The sequence below is a fragment of the Eulemur rufifrons genome, chromosome 15, assembly GCF_041146395.1.
Source record: "Eulemur rufifrons isolate Redbay chromosome 15, OSU_ERuf_1, whole genome shotgun sequence".
Taxonomy (NCBI): Eukaryota; Metazoa; Chordata; class Mammalia; order Primates; family Lemuridae; genus Eulemur; species Eulemur rufifrons.
The window spans coordinates 8343017-8363127 of record NC_090997.1 but is presented as its reverse complement, the minus strand read 5'-3'; the positions used below and the strand labels follow the sequence as shown (position 1 = coordinate 8363127).

The 20111-nt window shown below is 35.4% G+C and overlaps 1 protein-coding gene across 1 annotated transcript in view; it reads right to left on the bottom strand.

Moving 5' to 3' along the window:
* The window catches only part of DNAH8 (dynein axonemal heavy chain 8), a 296755-nt gene that overhangs the window by 269827 nt on the left and 6817 nt on the right, over window positions 1–20111 (bottom strand). Inside the window, 4 exon segments of the mRNA XM_069487596.1 lie at window positions 6599–6775; window positions 13028–13191; window positions 13702–13891; window positions 17415–17566. Of these exon segments, the coding sequence (XP_069343697.1) occupies window positions 6599–6775; window positions 13028–13191; window positions 13702–13891; window positions 17415–17566 (683 nt within the window).

Here is a 20111-nt window from a genome sequence, read left to right as displayed (position 1 = left end):
ACTGAGGTGCATAATATGGACACAGCTGTAAGTCCCAGGGCCCCACCCACCACATGAGGCACTAGATTATCTCTCCAGAGGAACAAGAGCTGGTTACAGGACCCAAAAACAACACTTCAGCCTACCACTCCCAGCAAGCACCACCTACTGATAGGGAGGTCATTCTGCACACCCTTTTACTACATCTACTGACTCATCATATAGGGTGTGGTCAAATCTCACCCACAAACACCACCTAGTGCCTCAGAGACTAAACAGGGTGTGTCATCATCCAAACGAAAATCTAAAGGCAAGAAGCAGCAGCTGATCCAGATGGGAAGGAATCAGTGAAAGAACTCCAGAAGTATGAAGAATCAAACGGAAAGCACACCCCCAAAGAGAAACACCAGCTCTCTAGCAATGGACATTAACCAAACTCAGAAAACCAAAATGTCAGAAGAAGAATTTCAAACATGGATCATCAGAAAACTGAACGATATGCAAGAAAAAATGGATAACCAACACAAAGAAACCACAAAAAAAATCCAGGACTTGGAAGAAAAATTCACCAAAGAAATTGAAATATTAAAGAAAAATCAAACTAAACTCCTGGAAATGAAGAATTTATTCGGGGAATTACAAAACACAGTGAAAAGCCTCAAGAGCAGGGTAGATCAAACAGAAGAAAGAATCTCAGAGATCGAAGATAACACCTTCCAATTAAATAAGTCAGTCACAGAGATAGAGCAAAGAAATAAGAGAAAAGATCAGAGTCTGCAAGAAATGTGGGATTATGTGAGGAAGCCTATCGTGAGAGTTATGGGCATTCCTGAGGATGAAGAAGAAAATATGCAAGAGTTGGATAAGCTATTTGAAGAGATAATTGAGGAAAATTTCCCATGCCTTGCTAAAAATCTAGATATACAGGTACAAGAAGCCCAAAGGACCCCTGGGAGATCCATTGCAAATAGGAAGACACCACGTCATGCAGTCATCAGACTGACCAAAATATCCACTAAAGAGGCACTTCTTTGAGCTATAAGGCGAAAGAAGCAAGTAACATACAAAGGAAAGCCCATCCAAATAATGCCAGATTTCTCAACTGAAACCTTGCAAGCAAGAAGAGACTGGGACCCCATCCTACTCTCCTGAAACAGAATAATGCCCAGCCTAGAATCTTGTACCCAGCAAAGCTAAGTTTTGTATACGAAGGAGAAATTAAGACATTCTCAGATAAACAAAGACTGAGGGAATTCACCAAGACAAGACCAGTCCTCCAAGAAGTACTCAAAACAGAGTTGCACATGGACCAGCACAAGAAACACTCACAAATGTAAAACTACTCAAAAGCTAAAGATCAAAGGCCAGATACCACAATGGCCCAAGAAAGAAAATATAGCAATGAAGTTCTAACCAACAGGATGAACACAAATCTGCCCCACCTATCAGTTTTCTCAATAAATGTGAATGGCTTGAACTCCCCACTCAAGAGACATAGGCTGGCCCAATGGATAAAAAAAATACAAGACAAGTATCTGCTGTCTCCAGGAAACTCATCTAACTTGCAAAGATGCATCTAGACTGAAAATAAAGGGACGGAAATTGATATTTCAAGCAAATGGAAGCCAAAAGAAGGCTGGCGTGGTGGTTTTAATTTCACATAACTTAGTTTTTAAATCAACAAAAATAATGAGAGACAAAGATGGTCAATACATAATGGTGAAGGGTACAGTTCAACAAGACATAACTATACTTAATATGTATGCACCCAACTTAGGTGTGCCCAGATTCATAAAGCAAACCGTACTTGAACTAAATCAAATGATAAACAGCAACACCATAATAGCCAGAGACTTCAACACCCCGCTCACAGCACAGGACAGATCCTCCAAACAGAAAATAAAGAAATAATGGACTTAAACAGAACACTAGAACAAATGGGCCTGAGTGACATTTACAGGACATTCTATCCAAACTCCACTGAATATATGTTCTTCTCATCAGCTCATGGGACATTCTCTAAGATTGACCATATCCTAGGACACAAAGCATGTCTTAAAAAATTTAAAAAAATAGAAGTTATACCATGCATCTTCTTAGATCACAGTGGAATAAAAGTAGAAATCAACCCTAACAGAAATTCTCATTTCTACTCAAAGTTGTGGAAGCTAAACAACCTTCTCCTGAACGATCATTTCATAAATGAGGAAATTAAGATAGAAATCAAAAGATTCTTTGAACTAAATGACAAAGGAGACACAAGTTATCAAAATCTGTGGGACACAGCTAAAGCAGTACTGAGAGGAAAGTTTATTTCCATAAATGCCCATATCAAAAAGACAGAAAATTTATAAATAGACAACCTAATGAATAGACTCAAAGAGATGGAGAAAGAAGAACAGACCGATCCCAAACCCAGCAGAAGGAGTGAAATTAATAAGATCAAATCAGAACTAAATGAAGTGGACAACAGGAAAACTATATGGGAGATTAATAAAGCAAAAAGTTGGTTCTTTGAAAAGATAAACAAAATTGACACACCTTTGGCTAGACTAAGACCAGAAAAGAAAAACCTCTAATAACCCCCATCAGGAACATGAAAGGAGAAATTACAACTGATGCCACACAGAAACAAGATATCATCTATGAATTCTACAAAAACCTTTATGCACACAAATTGGAAAATGTGGAGGAAATGGACAAATTTTTAGAAATGCACAACCTCCCTAGGCTCAACCAGGAAGAAACAGAATTCCTGAACAGACCAATATCAAGAACTGAAATCGAAACAGCAATAAAAAACCTTCCCAAAAAGAAAAGCCCTGGACCAGATGGGTTCACACCCGAATTTTACCACACCTACAAGGAAGAACTGGTGCCTATCCTACAAAAATTATTCCACAACATCGAGAAAGACAGAATCCTTCCCAACACATTTTATGAAGCCAACATAACTCTAATACCCAAACCAGGAAAGGACGCAACAAAAGTAGAAAACTACAGACCAATATCCCTCATGAATATAGAGGCAAAAATTCTCAATAAAATCCTAGCAAATCGAATCCAGGTGTTTATCAAGAAAATAATCCATCACAACTCAGTGGGCTTCATCCGAGAGATGTAGGGATGGTTCAACATACGCAAATCTATAAATGTAATACACCACATAAATAGAAGCAAAAACAAAGACCAGATGATCTTATCAATAGATTCAGAAAAAGCATTTGACAAAATTGAACACCCTTTTATGATAAGAACGCTTAACAAAATACGCATAGATGGAGCCTACCTAAAAATGATGCAAGCCATATATGACAAACCCACAGCCAACATCGTACTGAATGGGGAAAAACTGAAAGCCTTCCCACTTAGAACTGGAACCAGACAAGGTTGCCCACTGTCCCCACTGCTATTCAACATAGTGCTGGAAGTCCTTGTGAGAGCAATCAGGCAAGAGAGCAGAATTAAAGGTGTTCAAATGGGGACGGAAGAGATCAAACTCTCACTCTTTGCAGATGATATGATATTATATCTAGAAAACCCGAAGGATTCAACCAAGAAACTCCTGGAACTGATAAATGAATTCAGTAGAGGCTCAGGATACAAAATCAATACACACAAATCAGAGGCATTCATATATGCCAATAAAAATGGTCAAACTGAGAACCAAATCAAAGACTCAATACCCTTCACAATAGCAACAAAAAAATAATAAAGTACCTAGGAATACATTTAACCAAGGAGGTAAAAGACCTCTACAGGGAGAACTATGAAACACTGAAGAAGGAAATTGCAGAGCACGTAAACAGGTGGAAAACCATACCGTGCTCATGGATTGGAAGAATCAACATTGTTAAAATGTCTTTACTACCCAAAGTGATCTACAGATTCAATGCAATCCCTATTAAATTACCAACATCATTTTTCACAGATATAGAAAAAATAATTTTACACTTTGTATGGAACCAGAGAAGACCCCGTTTAGCAAAACAATTTTAAGCAATAAGAACAAAATGGGAGGTATTAATTTACCAGACTTCAAACTATACTACAAGGCTGTGGTTATTAAAACAGCTTGATGTTGGCACAGGAACAGGGACACAGTAGAACAGAATCAATAATCCAGATATAAAACCATCCTCATATAGCCATCTAATCTTTGACAAAGCAGAAAAAAGCATACTTTGGGGAAAAGAATCCTTATTCAATAAATAGTGCTGGGAAAACTGGATAGTCACATGTAGAAGACTGAAACAGGACCCACACCTTTCACCTCTCACAAAAATCAAATCACGGTGGGTAACAGACTTAAACCTTAGGATTGAAACTATTAGAATTCTAGAAGAAAATGTGGGAAAGACTCTTATAGACATTGGCCTAGGCAAAGAATTCATGAGGAAGACCCCAAAGGCAATCACAGCAACAACAAAAATAAATAAATGGGACCTGATTAAATTAAAAGGCTTCTGCACAGCCAAAGAAACTGTCATGAGAGTAAATAGACAACCTACAGAATAGGAAAAAATTTTTGCATGCTACACATCGGATAAAGGACTGATAACTAGAATCTATTTAGAAGTCAGGAAAATCAGCAAGAAAAAAATCAAAAAACCCTATCAAAAAGTGGGCAAAGGACATGAACAGAAATTTTTCAAAAGAAGACAGAAGAATGGCTAACAAACATATGAAAACATGCTCAACATCTCTAATCATCAGGGAAATGCAAATCAAAACCACAATGAGATATCACTTAACTCCAGTGAGAATGGCCTTTATCAAAAAGTCCCATAACAACAAAGATTGGTGTGGATGCGGAGAGACAGGAACACTCATATACTGCTGGTGGGACTGCAAACTAAAGCAATATGGAGATACCTTAAACATATACAAGTAGACCTACCATTTGACCCAGCAATCCCATTATTGGGCATCTACCCAAAAGAACAAAAGACATTCTATAACAAAGATATCTGCACCCAAATGTTTATAGCAGCACAATTCACAATCACAAAGATGTGGAAACAACCCAAGTGCCCATCAATACATGAGTGGATTAATAAAATGTGGTATGTGTATACCCTGGAGTACTACTCAGCTATAAGAAACAACGGTGATATAGCACTTCTTGTATTTTCCTGGAAAGAGTTGGAACCCATTCTACTAAGTGAAGTATCCTAAGAATGGAAAAATAAGCACCACATGTACTCACCATCAAATTGGTTTCACTGAGCATCACCTAAGCACATTTAGGAATAACATTGATTGGGTGTCGGGCAGATGTGGATGGGGGATGGGATGGGTATATACATACATAATGAATGCGATGCGCACTGTCTAGGGGATGGACATATTTGAAGCTCTGACTCGGGGGGCAGGGGGACAAGGGCAATATATGTAACCTAAACTTTTATACCCCCACAATATGCTGAAATAAGAATAATAAAAAAAATTATAAGAAAAAAAAGAGATGTATGATGAGAGGGCATTTCTGCTTTTGACTCTCTATGTAGTTCTTTACCTCAACGAGCCTGTATTGATTTCTGTATTGACTTACAATTTCCAAAACATTTAAAAAATAAAAGATGATAAATTTTCTAGCAATTTTCCCATAGTATTATTGTCAAAATTGGTGTGAGAAATAAATCTTCTGGAAGATATTTCCTTTCCTGGAAATGATTATGATATATGAGAAAGCCTCACTCAAAGCTTGACACCTCATGGCCAAGAAACATGAAAAAATGCTCAACATCACTACTCATCAGGGAAATGCAAATTAAAACCACAATGAGATATCACTTTACTCCTGTCAGAATGGCTATTATTAAAAAGTCAAAAAACAATAAACGCTGGCATAGATGCAGAGAGAAAAGAACACTTATACACTGTTGGTGGCACTGCAAATTAATACAACCTCTGTGGAAAACAGCATGGAGATTCCTCAAAGAAATAAATGTAGATTTATCAGTCCACCCAACAATCCCACTATTGGGTATCTACCCATAGGAAAAGACATCATTTTATCAAAAAGACACTTGCACTTGAATGTTTATTGCAGCACAATTCACAATCACAAAGATGTGGAATCAACCTAAGTGTCCATCAATTCATGAGTGGATTAACAAAAAATGTGGTATAAATATAACATGGAGTACTCAGCCATAAAAAGGAATGAATTAATGTCTTTTCCAGCTATTTGGATGGAACTAGAGACCATTAGCCTAAGTGAAGTGTCTCAGGAATGGAAAAACAAACATCACATGTACTCTCTAATAATTTGGAACTAATCGATGGGCACAGAGAGAAGTAAAAGTCATTGGAAATCAAGAATATGGGGAGAGGAGGAGGGGAGGGGTAAAAACCTACCTAACAGGTACAATGAACACTATTCTGGTGATGGGCACACTAATAGCCCTGACTTAAACATTATAGAAGCTACCAGTGTAACAAAAATATTTGCACTCCCTTAATATTTTGAAACTAAAAAAATTTTTTTTTAAATCTTAACACTTCTAAACACATAATTCTGGTATATTATATGCTGAGAAACAGCTCAGTAAGGGTCGGCTTTCTAGTCAATTGTTCTACAGTATACCAAACTTTAAAACAGAAGGCCTTTTACCTTTAACAATTTGGAGCGTGCAACATTTAGCACATTTATGACAGCCTTACAACTTGGCCCTTTAATCTGTTCAATGATATAGTTGAACTTGGCTGACATGCGTTTCCAGTGTTCCAGTTCGGTGAGTGGACCTGAATCATCAGCTTCTTTTCTCATCTGCTCACTCTCAATAAGCACCTGCCATCAAAAAAAAATGTTAAAAATTTATAAAATATAGAAATATTACATTCTTCTTTGTTAAAATATCATTGCATCTTTTCAAAGGAAGCTAAAAGTATAAATAATATTCAATAGTGAATAACATTTAAAACTCTTAGCAAACAAAGAATAGAACATGATAAATAGTATCTATTTAAAGGTAAACATTATAGTTAAAGGTGAAATTTTAGAAAATATCACTTTAAAACCAAGGACATGATGAGTTTGCCACTATCACAACCCACTTCTTTTCTACCTGGTATAATGGAAGTCCCAGAGCAAGATAAGTAAAGTAAACACAAGGTATAACGATTGGAAATGAAAAAAACAAAAATGGCATAATCACAGATGATGGATGGCTGCATTTTAAAAATTCAAGAATATCCAAAGACAAACTTTTACATTTAATAAATGTGAACAATTCAGTAAGGTTGCTGCATCTATACATAAAAATCAGTATCACTTCTTTACAAGCCATCTAACAATCTGAAAATGCAATTTCCAAAAAGATACCATTTGTAATAGCAAATGATACTATGATAAGATAACCAGAAATTAACCTAACAAAAGATGTGCCAGATCTTTTTGGAGAAAATTTAAATTTAAAAAGTTGGCCGGGCGTGGTGGCTCACGCCTGTAATCCTAGCACTCTGGGAGGCCGAGGTGGGCGGATCGTTTGAGCTCAGGAGTTCGAGACCAGCCTGAGCAAGAGCGAGACCCCACCTCTACTAAAAATAGAAAGAAATTATATGGACAGCTAAAAAATATATATAGAAAAAATTAGCCGGGCATGGTGGCGCATGCCTGTAGTCCCAGCTACTCGGGAGGCTGAGACAGGAGGATCGCTTGAGCTCAGGAGTTTGAGGTTGCTGTGAGCTAGGCTGACGCCACGGCACTCACTCTAGCCTGGGCAACAGAGTGAGACTCTGTCTCAAAAAAAAAAAAAAAAAAAAAGAAGACCAAAATATATGAAGAGGTATACTATGATCATGGATGAATAAATTCAATAAAATAAAGATGACAATTTTATCTAAATTAATGTACATATTCAATGAAATTCCAATCAAAATCTCAAACAGGGTTTTTTTATGATACTTGAAAAACTAGTCTTAAATTTAATTTTGAAAAATAATTAACCAGAAACAGTCAATGCAATTTTGAAAAAAAAACCAAAAAAAAAACAGAGAAGAGACTTGGCATAGCAAATGTTGATTTAGTGGAAAAACTACAGAAATTAAAGCAGTACAGTATGAGAACAAAAACAAATAAGTAGACCAGTGGGATAGAAAAAGAGGTCTAGAAACATGTTATGTAGCAGAAATGATACTACAAATTTGTTAGGAAAGAATGGAATATTAAATAAACAATTTAACATAGAATGTTAAATGGGGACAATTGGCTGACTACAGATATATGGAAAAAGACAAAATTAAATTCCTATCTCACATCACACACACACACACACACACACAATTCCAGATGCATTAAAGACCTTACTATTAAAAATAAAATGGTAAAACTTCTAAAAGAAAATGTAAGAGATGGGGGTAAAACTACAAAGTGAAGCATAGAAACGAATATCATAATTGTCAAGATAATAGTTACCACTAGGGGGAAGAAAGGGGATTTATAAGTGGGAAGAGGAAAGCAGGGTCACCATAAAGTGCTGGTAATGTTCTATTTCTTAACTTGTGCAAAGGTTACACAGTTGTTCATTCTACAGCAATTTGTTTCTTTTATTGTATTCATTTTTGTGTTTTATTTCACTATTTAAAATAAACAAATTATTTGGAAGAATGTCTTCTTGGCACTGGAATAGGAAAGGGTTTCCTAAACAAAATACAAAAAGCATAAAGTTTGTAGTCACTAGAGGTAGCTACGTTGAGGGTGGCTCAACATTTTGTAATTAATATATTTAACTAAATCAAAATTTAAAAATTTCACATGACTAAAGACACCATACCAAATAAAAAGTCATGACACAATGGAGACCAACAAAGGATTAACATCTGGAAAATACGATTTAAACACCAGTAATTCCGTAAGAGAACATTAAGCAATCCAAAAGAAAATTGGGTAAAGGATATGAACAGGTAATTCAACATAGAAGAAACCTAAGTAGCCATTAAATATGTTCAACCTCAATAATATTTAGGATAATGAAAAGTAAATCAAGATACTATTTCACATTGAACATACTGGCAACGATTAAAAATCTGGCAGTCTCAAATATAACCAAATATTTAAAGAAATAGGAAGTCTCATATGCTCCTGTAAAAAATTAATATATCACTATTTGGAGGGCTTAGTAATATCCAATAAAAGATTCATATACTATTGCTCCTAGCAATTCCACTGAGAAATTCTTGAACATGTGCAAAGGAGACCAAACAAAGATATTTATTGACTGTGTATTATTGTTGTTAGTAATAGCAAAAAAATAATAGAAACAATTATTAGCTGAGGAAATAGATGAATAAACTTCTCTACCTCCTTAAATAGAGGGTACTAGGCATAATTTAAATGTCTCCTGAATGTCTGAAAGTCTATATAATAACATATGATTATAAAGATGAATACCAGATAGCAGCTAAATGAATGAATTAAATTTACTTGTACCAACACAGAATGGATGAAAGAGAAGGTTAAATGAGAAAAAAAAGCTGTAAAAGTATACATATGGTACAGACTAAATGTTTACATGCCCCCAAAATTCATGCGTTGAAACCTAATCCCAATGTGATGGTATTTGGAGGTGGGGCCTTTGGAAGGTGATTAGGTGCTAAGGGTAGAGCCCCGATCAATGGGATCCATGCCTTTATAAAGGAGACCCAAGAAAGCTGCTTTGCCCCTTCTGCCATGTGAGGGTGCAGGGAGAAGATAAGAAGACCGTCTTTTATGAACCAGGAACCGGGCTTTCACCAGACATGGAATCAGAACTGTGAGAAATAAATGTCTGTTGTTTATAAGCCACCCAATTTATGGGATTTTGTTATAGAAGCCCTAATGGACCAAGACAGGTATTATACCATTTATGTAAGGATTTTAAACACAAATACATATTCTGTGTATATAGCACACAGGTTATAGATATGCAAATGCAATAAAAATGCAAAACATTCAAGGGAATGAGAGACAATCACATCAGGAAAGTGCTGATACAGAGGGACGGAGAGGACAGTGTTGGAGGCTTTAGCTAAAATAAAAGAGATCTGAAGCAAACAGAAAACGGTTAGTATCTGTTAATCTCAGTGGTAGTTACATAGGTGTCATATTTTTTCTGTACATTTTTATGTTTCTAACTTTGTATAATTTAAATTGTGATGGAATTTTTAAGAATACAATTGAGGTTAAATACATAATGAATTTTTTAAACCCCAGAAGATTCCGGTTTAAATCCATGAAATGCTTTAATTTTAACCATGGTTTATGGAACTCCTAATCTTTCTACAAGCTCCTCCACTTCCTTAAATAGAAGATCCTAGACATAATTTAAACTTTTCCTAAATGTCTAAAAGTCTATATAATTTGAATCAAGGAATTAAAGATTTTAAATGGGCCTTAAAAGTTAACTAAATCCAACAACACTTTTCATGTGTTAATTCCTGTTACAACATGACTCATAGATGGTAATCCAGACTCAAATTGGATACTTCCCACCATGCAGGACTTTTCATTTTTCCATGGAAACAATACTGTGAGAAAATTATCCTGATTTCAAGGAAAAATCTCTCTCCTTATAGCTATCATACTCTGTCTGGTCTTACTTCTTTCTGCCTTCTCAAGCCATATAGTACATGTTTAATTTTGCATGAAATCTCATCAGATATTTGAGGATATCATGCCACTCCTAAAGCCACTTTTTTTCCAGGTCCAACATCACCTACTTTCCTTGAATGGCACTATTTATATCCTTAGCCTATTTTTCTCTGAATCACCCATTTCTTATTGGTATATAAAAGCGCTTTATATATTATAGATTGTAACTCTATTATATACACTAATATTTTCTCCCAGAAGGTCACTTATGTTTTAACTTTGTTTATGGTGTGGTTTTTTGTTTTCTTTTTCTTTTTTTTTTTTTTTTTTTTTGCCATATGGAAGTTACTAATTGTTTTTTATGTAGCCTAATCTGTCTTTTTTTTTCTTTTGTGGCTTTTGGGTTTTGTATCTTGCTTAAGAAGACATAGTCCACATTGTGTTCTGGTTCATATATAGTTTTTGTTTTGTTTTTCACATTATGTTTTTAAGACTTCTCTTACTCAACATGTTTTTGAGATTCACTCATGTTATTTCACTATCAACAGTAATTTTTTATTTCAGTTACATTCCATTGTATCATTCCACAAATAGTTCATCTATTTTCCATTTGGATTGTTTTCAGTGTTTAGTGATTAGGATTAAGGTCACTACAAATTTCTTATATAAGTTTTTAGTAGACATATATTTTAATTTTTCTTGGGTATATACCTCGGAGTGGAACTGCTGGGCCACAGCTAGCTATATACTTAATCGTATAAGAAGTTGCTAAAAGGCTTTCTAAAGAAGTTCTACCATATTACACTCCCACCAGCAAAGTGTCAGAGCTTCAGTTCTCCACAACCTCACTAACACTTGAGAACGCCAGTCTTTTTAATTTTAGCCATTTTAGTGAGTTAGCAGTAATATCCCATTGTGGATTTATTTTACATTTCCCTGGTGACTAATGATGTTGAATACTTTTTCACATGCTTATTTGGATACTCTTTGAAATGCCTATCCAAATAAAAATTAAATAGTCTTTTTATAATTTATGTATTATAAGTCTTTATTCCAGATATAAATCCTACAAATATTTCCTCGCAGTATGTGGCTTGCCTTTTCATTTTCTTAGTGGTTTCTTTTAATAAGCAGATATTTTTAACTATTCTGAACTCTTGTCATATCAGTATTTTCTTTTATGATTAATGCTTTTTGCATCACATCTAAGAACTCTTTGCCTATACTAAGGCTATGGAGATATTCTCCTATGTGTTCTTCAAGAAGCTTTTTAGTGTTAGCTTTCACATATATATATGATCCATTTTAGATTAACTTTTGTGTATGACAAGAGGAAGGTCAAAGTATATTTTAGATGTAATTTTTTTAAGATCACTACCATTCCTTGCATTGATTCTGCTTAATTGGAGGCTATTTGCTGCAATTACCAAACTTGGTTTCCTTATTTCAGATTGCTAAATCTCCTTATGTTAAATTATTTTCCTTTGTTTGTTTATGAAAGATCTATATTGATTGATATAATAATTGGAGAGGGTCTCCTCAGCCATTGTGTAGGACAGGGTTTGATTCCCTCAGTGGGTTACAACTCTCCCTTCCTCCAATAGCACAGTAGATGGCTGCAGGAGTTCTCTGGAGGGCAATCACCCACTTCGATTACCTAGTAACACCTGGAAGCAAATTCTGCAACCGGCACTCTATATACTTTGATGGAATTTTCAAAGTCCTCCAGTTTTTACTACTCCAACTGTACTTCCCTCCTCTTGACATACCTTTTACCTAAAAAAGGTAAAAGCGGAAAGGCATTCCTCCACCTCCTGCTTAGTCAAAACTTTTCTCCCTGATTCTCACTTAACTGAAGATGTTCTCTAGTTCCACTGTCCTATGCTCATGAACTAGAGATCTCTGAGGTGGTTCCTAGAGCTCTCTTTCAGTTTAGGGCAATGGCATACGTGATTTTTTTCCCCAGTATTTATAGTGTAAGTTGGAGTCTCTCATAATTTTGATATATATTCCACTCCTATCACTACTTTTCTTACTGCCAGAAAAAATTTGACCGGAGAGCAGACTTGCCACTGTAATGCTGATATGAATGAGCCTCATCCATGGCAGCACAGGCAACTCCAGGGATCAACCAAGAGGAATTTACTCAGTGTCCAGCACTGTGGCTGTTCACTATATCCTTTCCCTCTCTCTTTTACAGAAAGTGTAAACAATAAAAAAAATTATTGGTAATAAATGATGGCTATTCCTCATTCTTCATTATTTCATTCTCAATCATATTGTTATGGTTTCCTCTTTGAAGTGGTGATTTTAATGATTTTGCTTTATAGTCATGAATAGACTGAGTTTCAAAAAGAAATCTGGAAGAAAGTCAAAGAAGATTTCTCTTTCTTTTACTTTTAGGGACAAATACAATGGCTGGGACACACAGGAGAACTACTACTCAAGATGCAATTATTTGAGTCTACTTACCTGTTCGATCTGTTTATACCATATCATCAGCACTTCCTCTAACTGATGAACAGTTTCTGAATTGCCGGCTGCCGCAGTCACTTCTTCAAAAGTATGCAGTTTGGAAAAATCAACATTATCTATCGTCTTTAACTTTACTGTTCCTTCAATACTTATTCTAGCACCTAAAAAGGAAAAAACAAGATTAAGAAAAGAGGTGTTTAATGTCAGTGTGTTAAATGTTAATGTGAGCTTTCAATTTGTAATTACTGAAATGTTAAAGATCTAATACTCTATAGAAATTTGTATTAGAAATACAATTCTAATTGACCATTAGATTGTAACTTGATTTATTAATAAAATTGTATATTTTAACAATACTAAAAATAAAAGTATGTATTTTAAAGAGTTCGTAATAAAGTACATATTTTTAATATGGTGAAATTTTTCATTAATACTGTATTATAGGAAGAGATTTCTCCTGCTGTAATGGAAAATAAAAACAAAACATATCCTACTCCTGCAAAGGTACCTAGAAATAAGGAGTTCTAATGATTTCACATCTTACCTGTAGGTCTCGTAATTACTTTAACATCTTTTAGGATAGAAATGTTTTCTCTAGTGTTTATTTTTAATAACATATAATTAATTTGCTCATTTGTAGTAATTTACCAAACATTAAATTTTGTACTCACCATCTAAAAATGAAAGGTATCTATTGATAGTTTCAGTGAAAATATATTTTTCAGATTCTCCCTGCTTGGACTGGTTTAAAGCACCCCAATTGCTTGTTGCAAGAATAGCTGGTAGAAATATATTTGCCAGCATGTTCCTAATCCCGTTTAAGAGTCCTTTTGTTGCATCCAGAACAGTAAATAGCACTTCCTGAAAGGGTGATGTTTAAATGTTATTTTACACGCTAATTCCTTTAAAGAACTGAAACTCATAACCTATTTTACATTGCAAAAAAATAGACTCCTAATATATTTTATAAACTATTAGGGAAACATAAGTGGTTATGAATATTAGAGTTCAAAAGCCAACAAACTTACACTCTGCCCCCATTTTAACCATTCACGTGATTGCTCTCCCCGGTGTTTTAATTTCTGCATAGGAATGCAGCTATAGCCTAGAGCCTGTACAAGGGGAAGGAGATGGAACTGAACCTCCTGCAGAAACAAAGTTACCTCAGTGGAAAGGTGCCCTATCCATGAAATGAGAACCAGAAAAACTACATCAGGCCAGGAAAGTAACAATCAAACTAGCCTTTGCCCAGAATTTGGGTGGAAGAAATTACCAGCCACAAGAAATCAAAAGCCCCTCATCCATGAGTATGACACCTCAATTAATATATTTTAAGTGACTTGGAAATCCCAAGCCGAGAAATTTGATTTAAAAACTTGTATAGAGCCACTAAAAACTGGATGCTTATTTTTTAACTGTGAGTGTATGACGATACAGAATACAATGACTACAAGTTAGGTCATTAACTATGAAATGGACACCGATTTTGAATCAAAAATGTAGTTTATTATATCTCAAACAAGAAGCAGTAAAGTTAATCAAAGTCTGTGCCTAAACTATCGACACAGTTTTGCCATCTTAACAGTAGCTTGTTTATGCCAGCAGTGAAGAAGCCTGGAGAGTGAGTGGTGGTGAAATCACAAAAGGCATTTTCCACAGCTTGCTCAGAATTGGATATTTTTCCTTGCAAGAAGTGGTCCAAAGCCTGGAAGAAGTGGTAGTCAGTTGGTACAAGGTCTGGTGAATACGGTGGATAACAGAGTTTCCGAGTACTGCTGCTATAGTTTGAGCAGCATTGTTTGTGCAACATGTGGTCCAGTGTTGTCTTCCAAGAGGATTGGCCTGTCTCTATTGAACAATCTCGGCTGCTTAATCACAAGCATCTTCATCATTTTGTCCAAATGGTTGCAGTAGACACCCACTGTAATCATCTGACCAGGTTTCATGAAGCTGTAGTGGATAATACTGGCACTGGACCACCAAACTGACACCATTAGCTTTTTTTAATGAATATGCAGTTTTGGACTGTGTTGCAGCACTTCATCTTTATCCAACCGTTGTGCCGAACGCTTGTGATTGTCCGAAAGAATCCATTTTTCATCCCATTTAACCATACAGTATAGAAATGGTTCACCTTTATGTTGTGACAGCAAACAAAGGCAAGCTTCGAGACGATTACTCTTCTGACGCTTGTTTAATTCGTGCGGAACCCATCTATCCAGCTTCTTTACCTTGCCCATTTGTTTCAAATGGTCCAATATTACTGGAATAGTTACGTCAAATCTTGCTGCTAATTCATACACAGGTTGAGATAGATTCACTTCCACTATAGCTTTCAGCTCATTAATTTCCACCTTGGTCTCAGGTTGCTCAAGTGGCTCATTTTCAAGATCAAAATCACCAGAATGGAACTTCTCAAACCATGGACATACTGTGTGTTCATTAGCCACATCCTTCCCAAACACTTTGTTGATATTTTGAGCTGTCTGCACTGCATTGGTTTCACAATGGAACTTGTATTTGAAAATAACACGAATTTTTGACTTATCCACGGTTTCACAAAAATTGCTCTAAAAATTTTTTTGAAAGATAATCACAAGCCAAAACGTGTTTGAAAGACTGAGAATGTACCTTCACAATAAAAATAAAACAAGAAGTGTCAATGTGAAATGTCAGAGATATCAACTGTCAAACTTAGTACTTAAGGAAATCAGACATTTAATACTTAATAACCCAAATAGTACAGTTCGGTGCCATTGACTTCTGCTAAGGTGTCAGCAGGTTTTCCCACAATTGCTTCTGCACCATCAGTCAAATGCCAACACAGTGAAAAGGGAAAATAGCATCTTAGTATTATGACAAAAATTGGTTTTACCTTACAGATCCTCTGAAAGAGTCTTAGGTACCACTTGGAGAACCCCTACATGGCTCAGCTGTGACTACATTTCCACAGTTATAATGATGTAAACAAATATTTAGCTAAGCAAAATATAATATAACTATGTTGGAAGAATGGAGAGATGGAGAAACAAAGGGGAGAGCCACAGGTTAAATAAAAAGCTAAATCCTCATCTTCCAGAGAGAAAAGGCCATAGATAATGTCTAAACTGGCAAAAGGAGCAATCAGAGCATATTACTTGACAATATGGAAGTAAATGAAAGAATACACTAAAAGAGTTTAATAGTTCCTTCTGGAGAGTGAGACAGAAGTCAGTTTTTCATAACAAGGCTTACAGAACCTCTTCTTTCTTTAAACTATATGCACATATAACTGATAAAACTAAAACTAAGTTATAAAAAAGAATGGATTAAATCATGGACAAGTTGAAGAGAGAATCAGTGAAATGGAAGATACATAGATGTCCATACATAGAGACATCATGGTGAAGAGACTTCAAAGACAGAGTAAAAGCAAGCAGAAGGAAAAAAGATTACCTATGAATTATACTAACAGGAGAGGTCTCATCAGCCACAAGAGACACAGTGAAATATTTACAGGTGAATATAACTGCCAGCTTAGGATCCTAACCCAAGCTAAACAACTTCTCTTCAAGCAATCTTCTGTTGTAAACAGAAAAGGAGCAAAATCAGATTCAATTTCAGTATTCTTTCACATTGTAAAAGGTATTATGATTCTCTAAGTATAATAAAGAGTACTAATATTTGTTGAGAGCCTACTGTATGTCAGGCAATATAATAAGAATTTACTTATATTATCATTTAGTGTCACAACAATCCTGCCAGGTGGATATTATTATTCCCAAATTTAAGAATGTATGATGTAGAGACCTAAATCTCAGAAAGGATGAGCAACTTTCCAGAGGACACACTGTTAGTCAGTGGTGAAGCTAGAAGACAAATTCAGGTCCATCTGTCCAAAATTCTTACTTTTCCCATTCCATTATCCTGCCTTTCCAGGCCTAGGTTAGCAATGTCAAGGATCTAGGTCAATTCTTCCTTCTTCTTCTAAAGCTATTAGAGAGTTAAAATATTCAGTGAAGAGGGGATGAAATAAAGTAGCTAATACTTAAAATTGTATGAACAAAATTAAGTGTGTTCCTAGTGAATGGAAGGATGGAAATTATTTGTACACCATCTAGAAGAAATGAAATTTTCATAAATTTTAAAAGCGGTATCTAAAGTATAAATATAACTAAGCTCTATTATAGCTAATTTCTCAGTTTCTTTGAATATATGAATATATTACTTTCTTGGAACTCAATTCAGTCCTATATTTAAAAAGTGAAAGCAATAATATATACATTATGAGGACATACTGTATCTAACAAGAAAAAAAAAAGTGAAAGCAAAGTAAAGCAAAAGTGTGACTATGAAAATACATTCAATATTTAACTATACATTTGGAAGAAAACTTTAAACATACCTCATGAATACTTTTAGCATTTACAGCAACATCATTACGACAACGAACAAAAAATATACACAGTCCTTTTAGCTTCTCTGGGGCTGCGCTATCTATATACAATCTCATCATTTTTGCCCCTTTGGTTGCTCCAGGAATAGTTCGACCACATTCTGAAAACAAATGTAAAGAACTTAGCATATGATCACATAACTGATCAAATGTGATACATTGCTGTGGTTCTTACATTATTGTTTCTTGTTTTACTTTACTGTAAGAATTTTTCAATAGGATCACGAGACAAATTCTTTTTGTCTACAAAAAGATGTCAACAATTGCAATTCTTAAATTGAGCTTCCCCTCGGTACCTTTCCCTGAGCTCTGCACTTTTGTTCCTTTTGGTCTGGTCTAAGGGTCTTCACACAAACTGTTCTCCCAGCCCATCCCCAACCTTTTGCTTACCAAATTCCTACTCATCTTTCAGATCTCAGCTGAAATACCTCCATCTCAGGAAGCCTTCCCTGAGAAGGTCCAGTTCCTGTACTAAATACATTCATAGCACTCAACTTATATTAAATCCTTCCTTGAACTAATTTTAATGAAAATTAAACATTTAATAATAAATCTTTAATTTTCAAAAATCATTAAAATTAAAATGTGAGAATTCTGTTAGACGGCTGGTTGCAATATTAATTTGCAGAAATTAACAACCTTCATATTTACAATAGCCAATTTAAAACGTGATAACGAAAATAAAAAATCCCTATCACAAAACCACAAAAATGTTTTGCCCAGCCTTTCTTTCTTTGGGTTTGGGGATTCCTCCTGCCCTGTGATTCTGGATGACACCAGTCCCACAGCCCTGCCGAAGTGGGCATGTAAAAACTAGACCAATTAGACTCTCTCTAAGAATGTAAACCTTGAATGAAGACACACAAAGAAAACAGGGGGATTTGAGAGATGTCAGTCTAGTGATGAATTCTAAAGAAACTGCCCTGAAATCCATGGAAATGTTTGTTCTATTCTAGTCCTTCCCAACTAGTTTGTAAACTACCCTTTCCCCCTCCCCTATTTATTTATTTATTGCTTACATAAGGCAGAATCTACTTCTGTTGCTTGCAGCCAAGGGACCCTGATACATGGTGTTTGGCACCATAAGAGCCCAAATGCCCATTCATAATGGTTGCACAGGGAATTAACATCCTCTTCTTTTTCCTTGCTAAGAGAACCTGACTTTGTCCCATTCAGCAATCTGTGTGTCCTCAGGGATATACTGCTTTCTCAGCCTCCCTAGCCCCTAGGGTAGCCATGTGACATAGTTCTGGCTGATAAGACATAAGACAAGCTAAAACAAGCTTGAGCTTCCCTGATGAAGAGGAGAGATGTGACCATCAATAGGGGAATGATTTCTAAAAATCACAATGCAGCTGTACAATGGAATACTATACAGAATTTTGTGAATGGGGTAAATCAACATGTAATGACATAGAAAAATGTCCAGGCTATCCTGTCAAGTGCAAAAACCAAGTCAAAAATAAAATGTGTTATATGATCACATTTAAAAAATGATAATAAGCATTTATATGCTAGTAAATGCATATATGTAGAGGAATATTTACCAAACTGATAAATGTATTGCTTTTGCAGGTACCAAAAATAATAATTTAAAACATGTCTACCCTTTGTTCTAGCCATTCTCCTTCTGAGAATTCTTCCTAAAATTCATTCCTAATCCACACAGATTTATCTTCAATGCTGTTCACTGAGGCATCATTTCAAGGAGCAAAAAGTTGTAAACAACCTAAATTCCAATAGATCAGTTCAGAAAATTATGGTTATATCAGCCTACTGAAATAAAATGCAACTGTTAAAAATTTAATTGTAGAAATGTATTTATTGGCATAAAGAGCACAATATTATCAAATTTAAAAGCCACTATAGAATAATATGTAGAGCTGGATCCCATTTTTGTTAAATATGAATATAAACTAAAGCAGTTAAAAAGGGATATTTATCGAGGAGGTAATTGCTTTCTCCAACTGAGTGGGACTTGGATGGTTTTGTGTTTTTATTCTAATTATAGATATTTTCTTATCTGTCTATAATTTTCAGCTATTCTTTTAATTTTTAACAAGTTATAAAAATATAGACCACATAGTAATTTCCCCAGGATAAGAACTGCAAGAGACAGGAAATCCACAAAGCAGACCTAGTCACCAATTGTGAGTTTACATGTTTTGTGGCAGAAGCAAGATATATATTAATATATGAAAAAACTAGAGGAAAGTAGAACATAGTCGAGTGCTGTATGCACGATGCAAACTTTAAATGAGACAGGAATGGAGAGAACAGTGGAGGATGTGGGTTGGAACATTCTGGAAAGGCTCTACATCAGAGGCAAGGTTAGAACCCAAACCTAACTGATCTGAAGGAGGGGGAGGGTTTGCTGCATGGAGAGAAGAAAGACAAGCTCAGAGAGTCAGCATTGCAGAGATAAGGGCACAGAAACGACTCTGGTACGTACAGGAAACAATAAAGAGAGTTGCACATTCACATCTGTAAGAGTAGATCAGACCAGACAAGTACTGTGTGCCCAGATTACAGTGGGCCTTGGGAAAATGAGGTATTTGACCCCAATCCAATAAATAACAGGACAATAAGAGTTACTTGGCAGGAATAAGTGGTGTGGAGTTCAGAAAGAATCTGATAACAGAGATA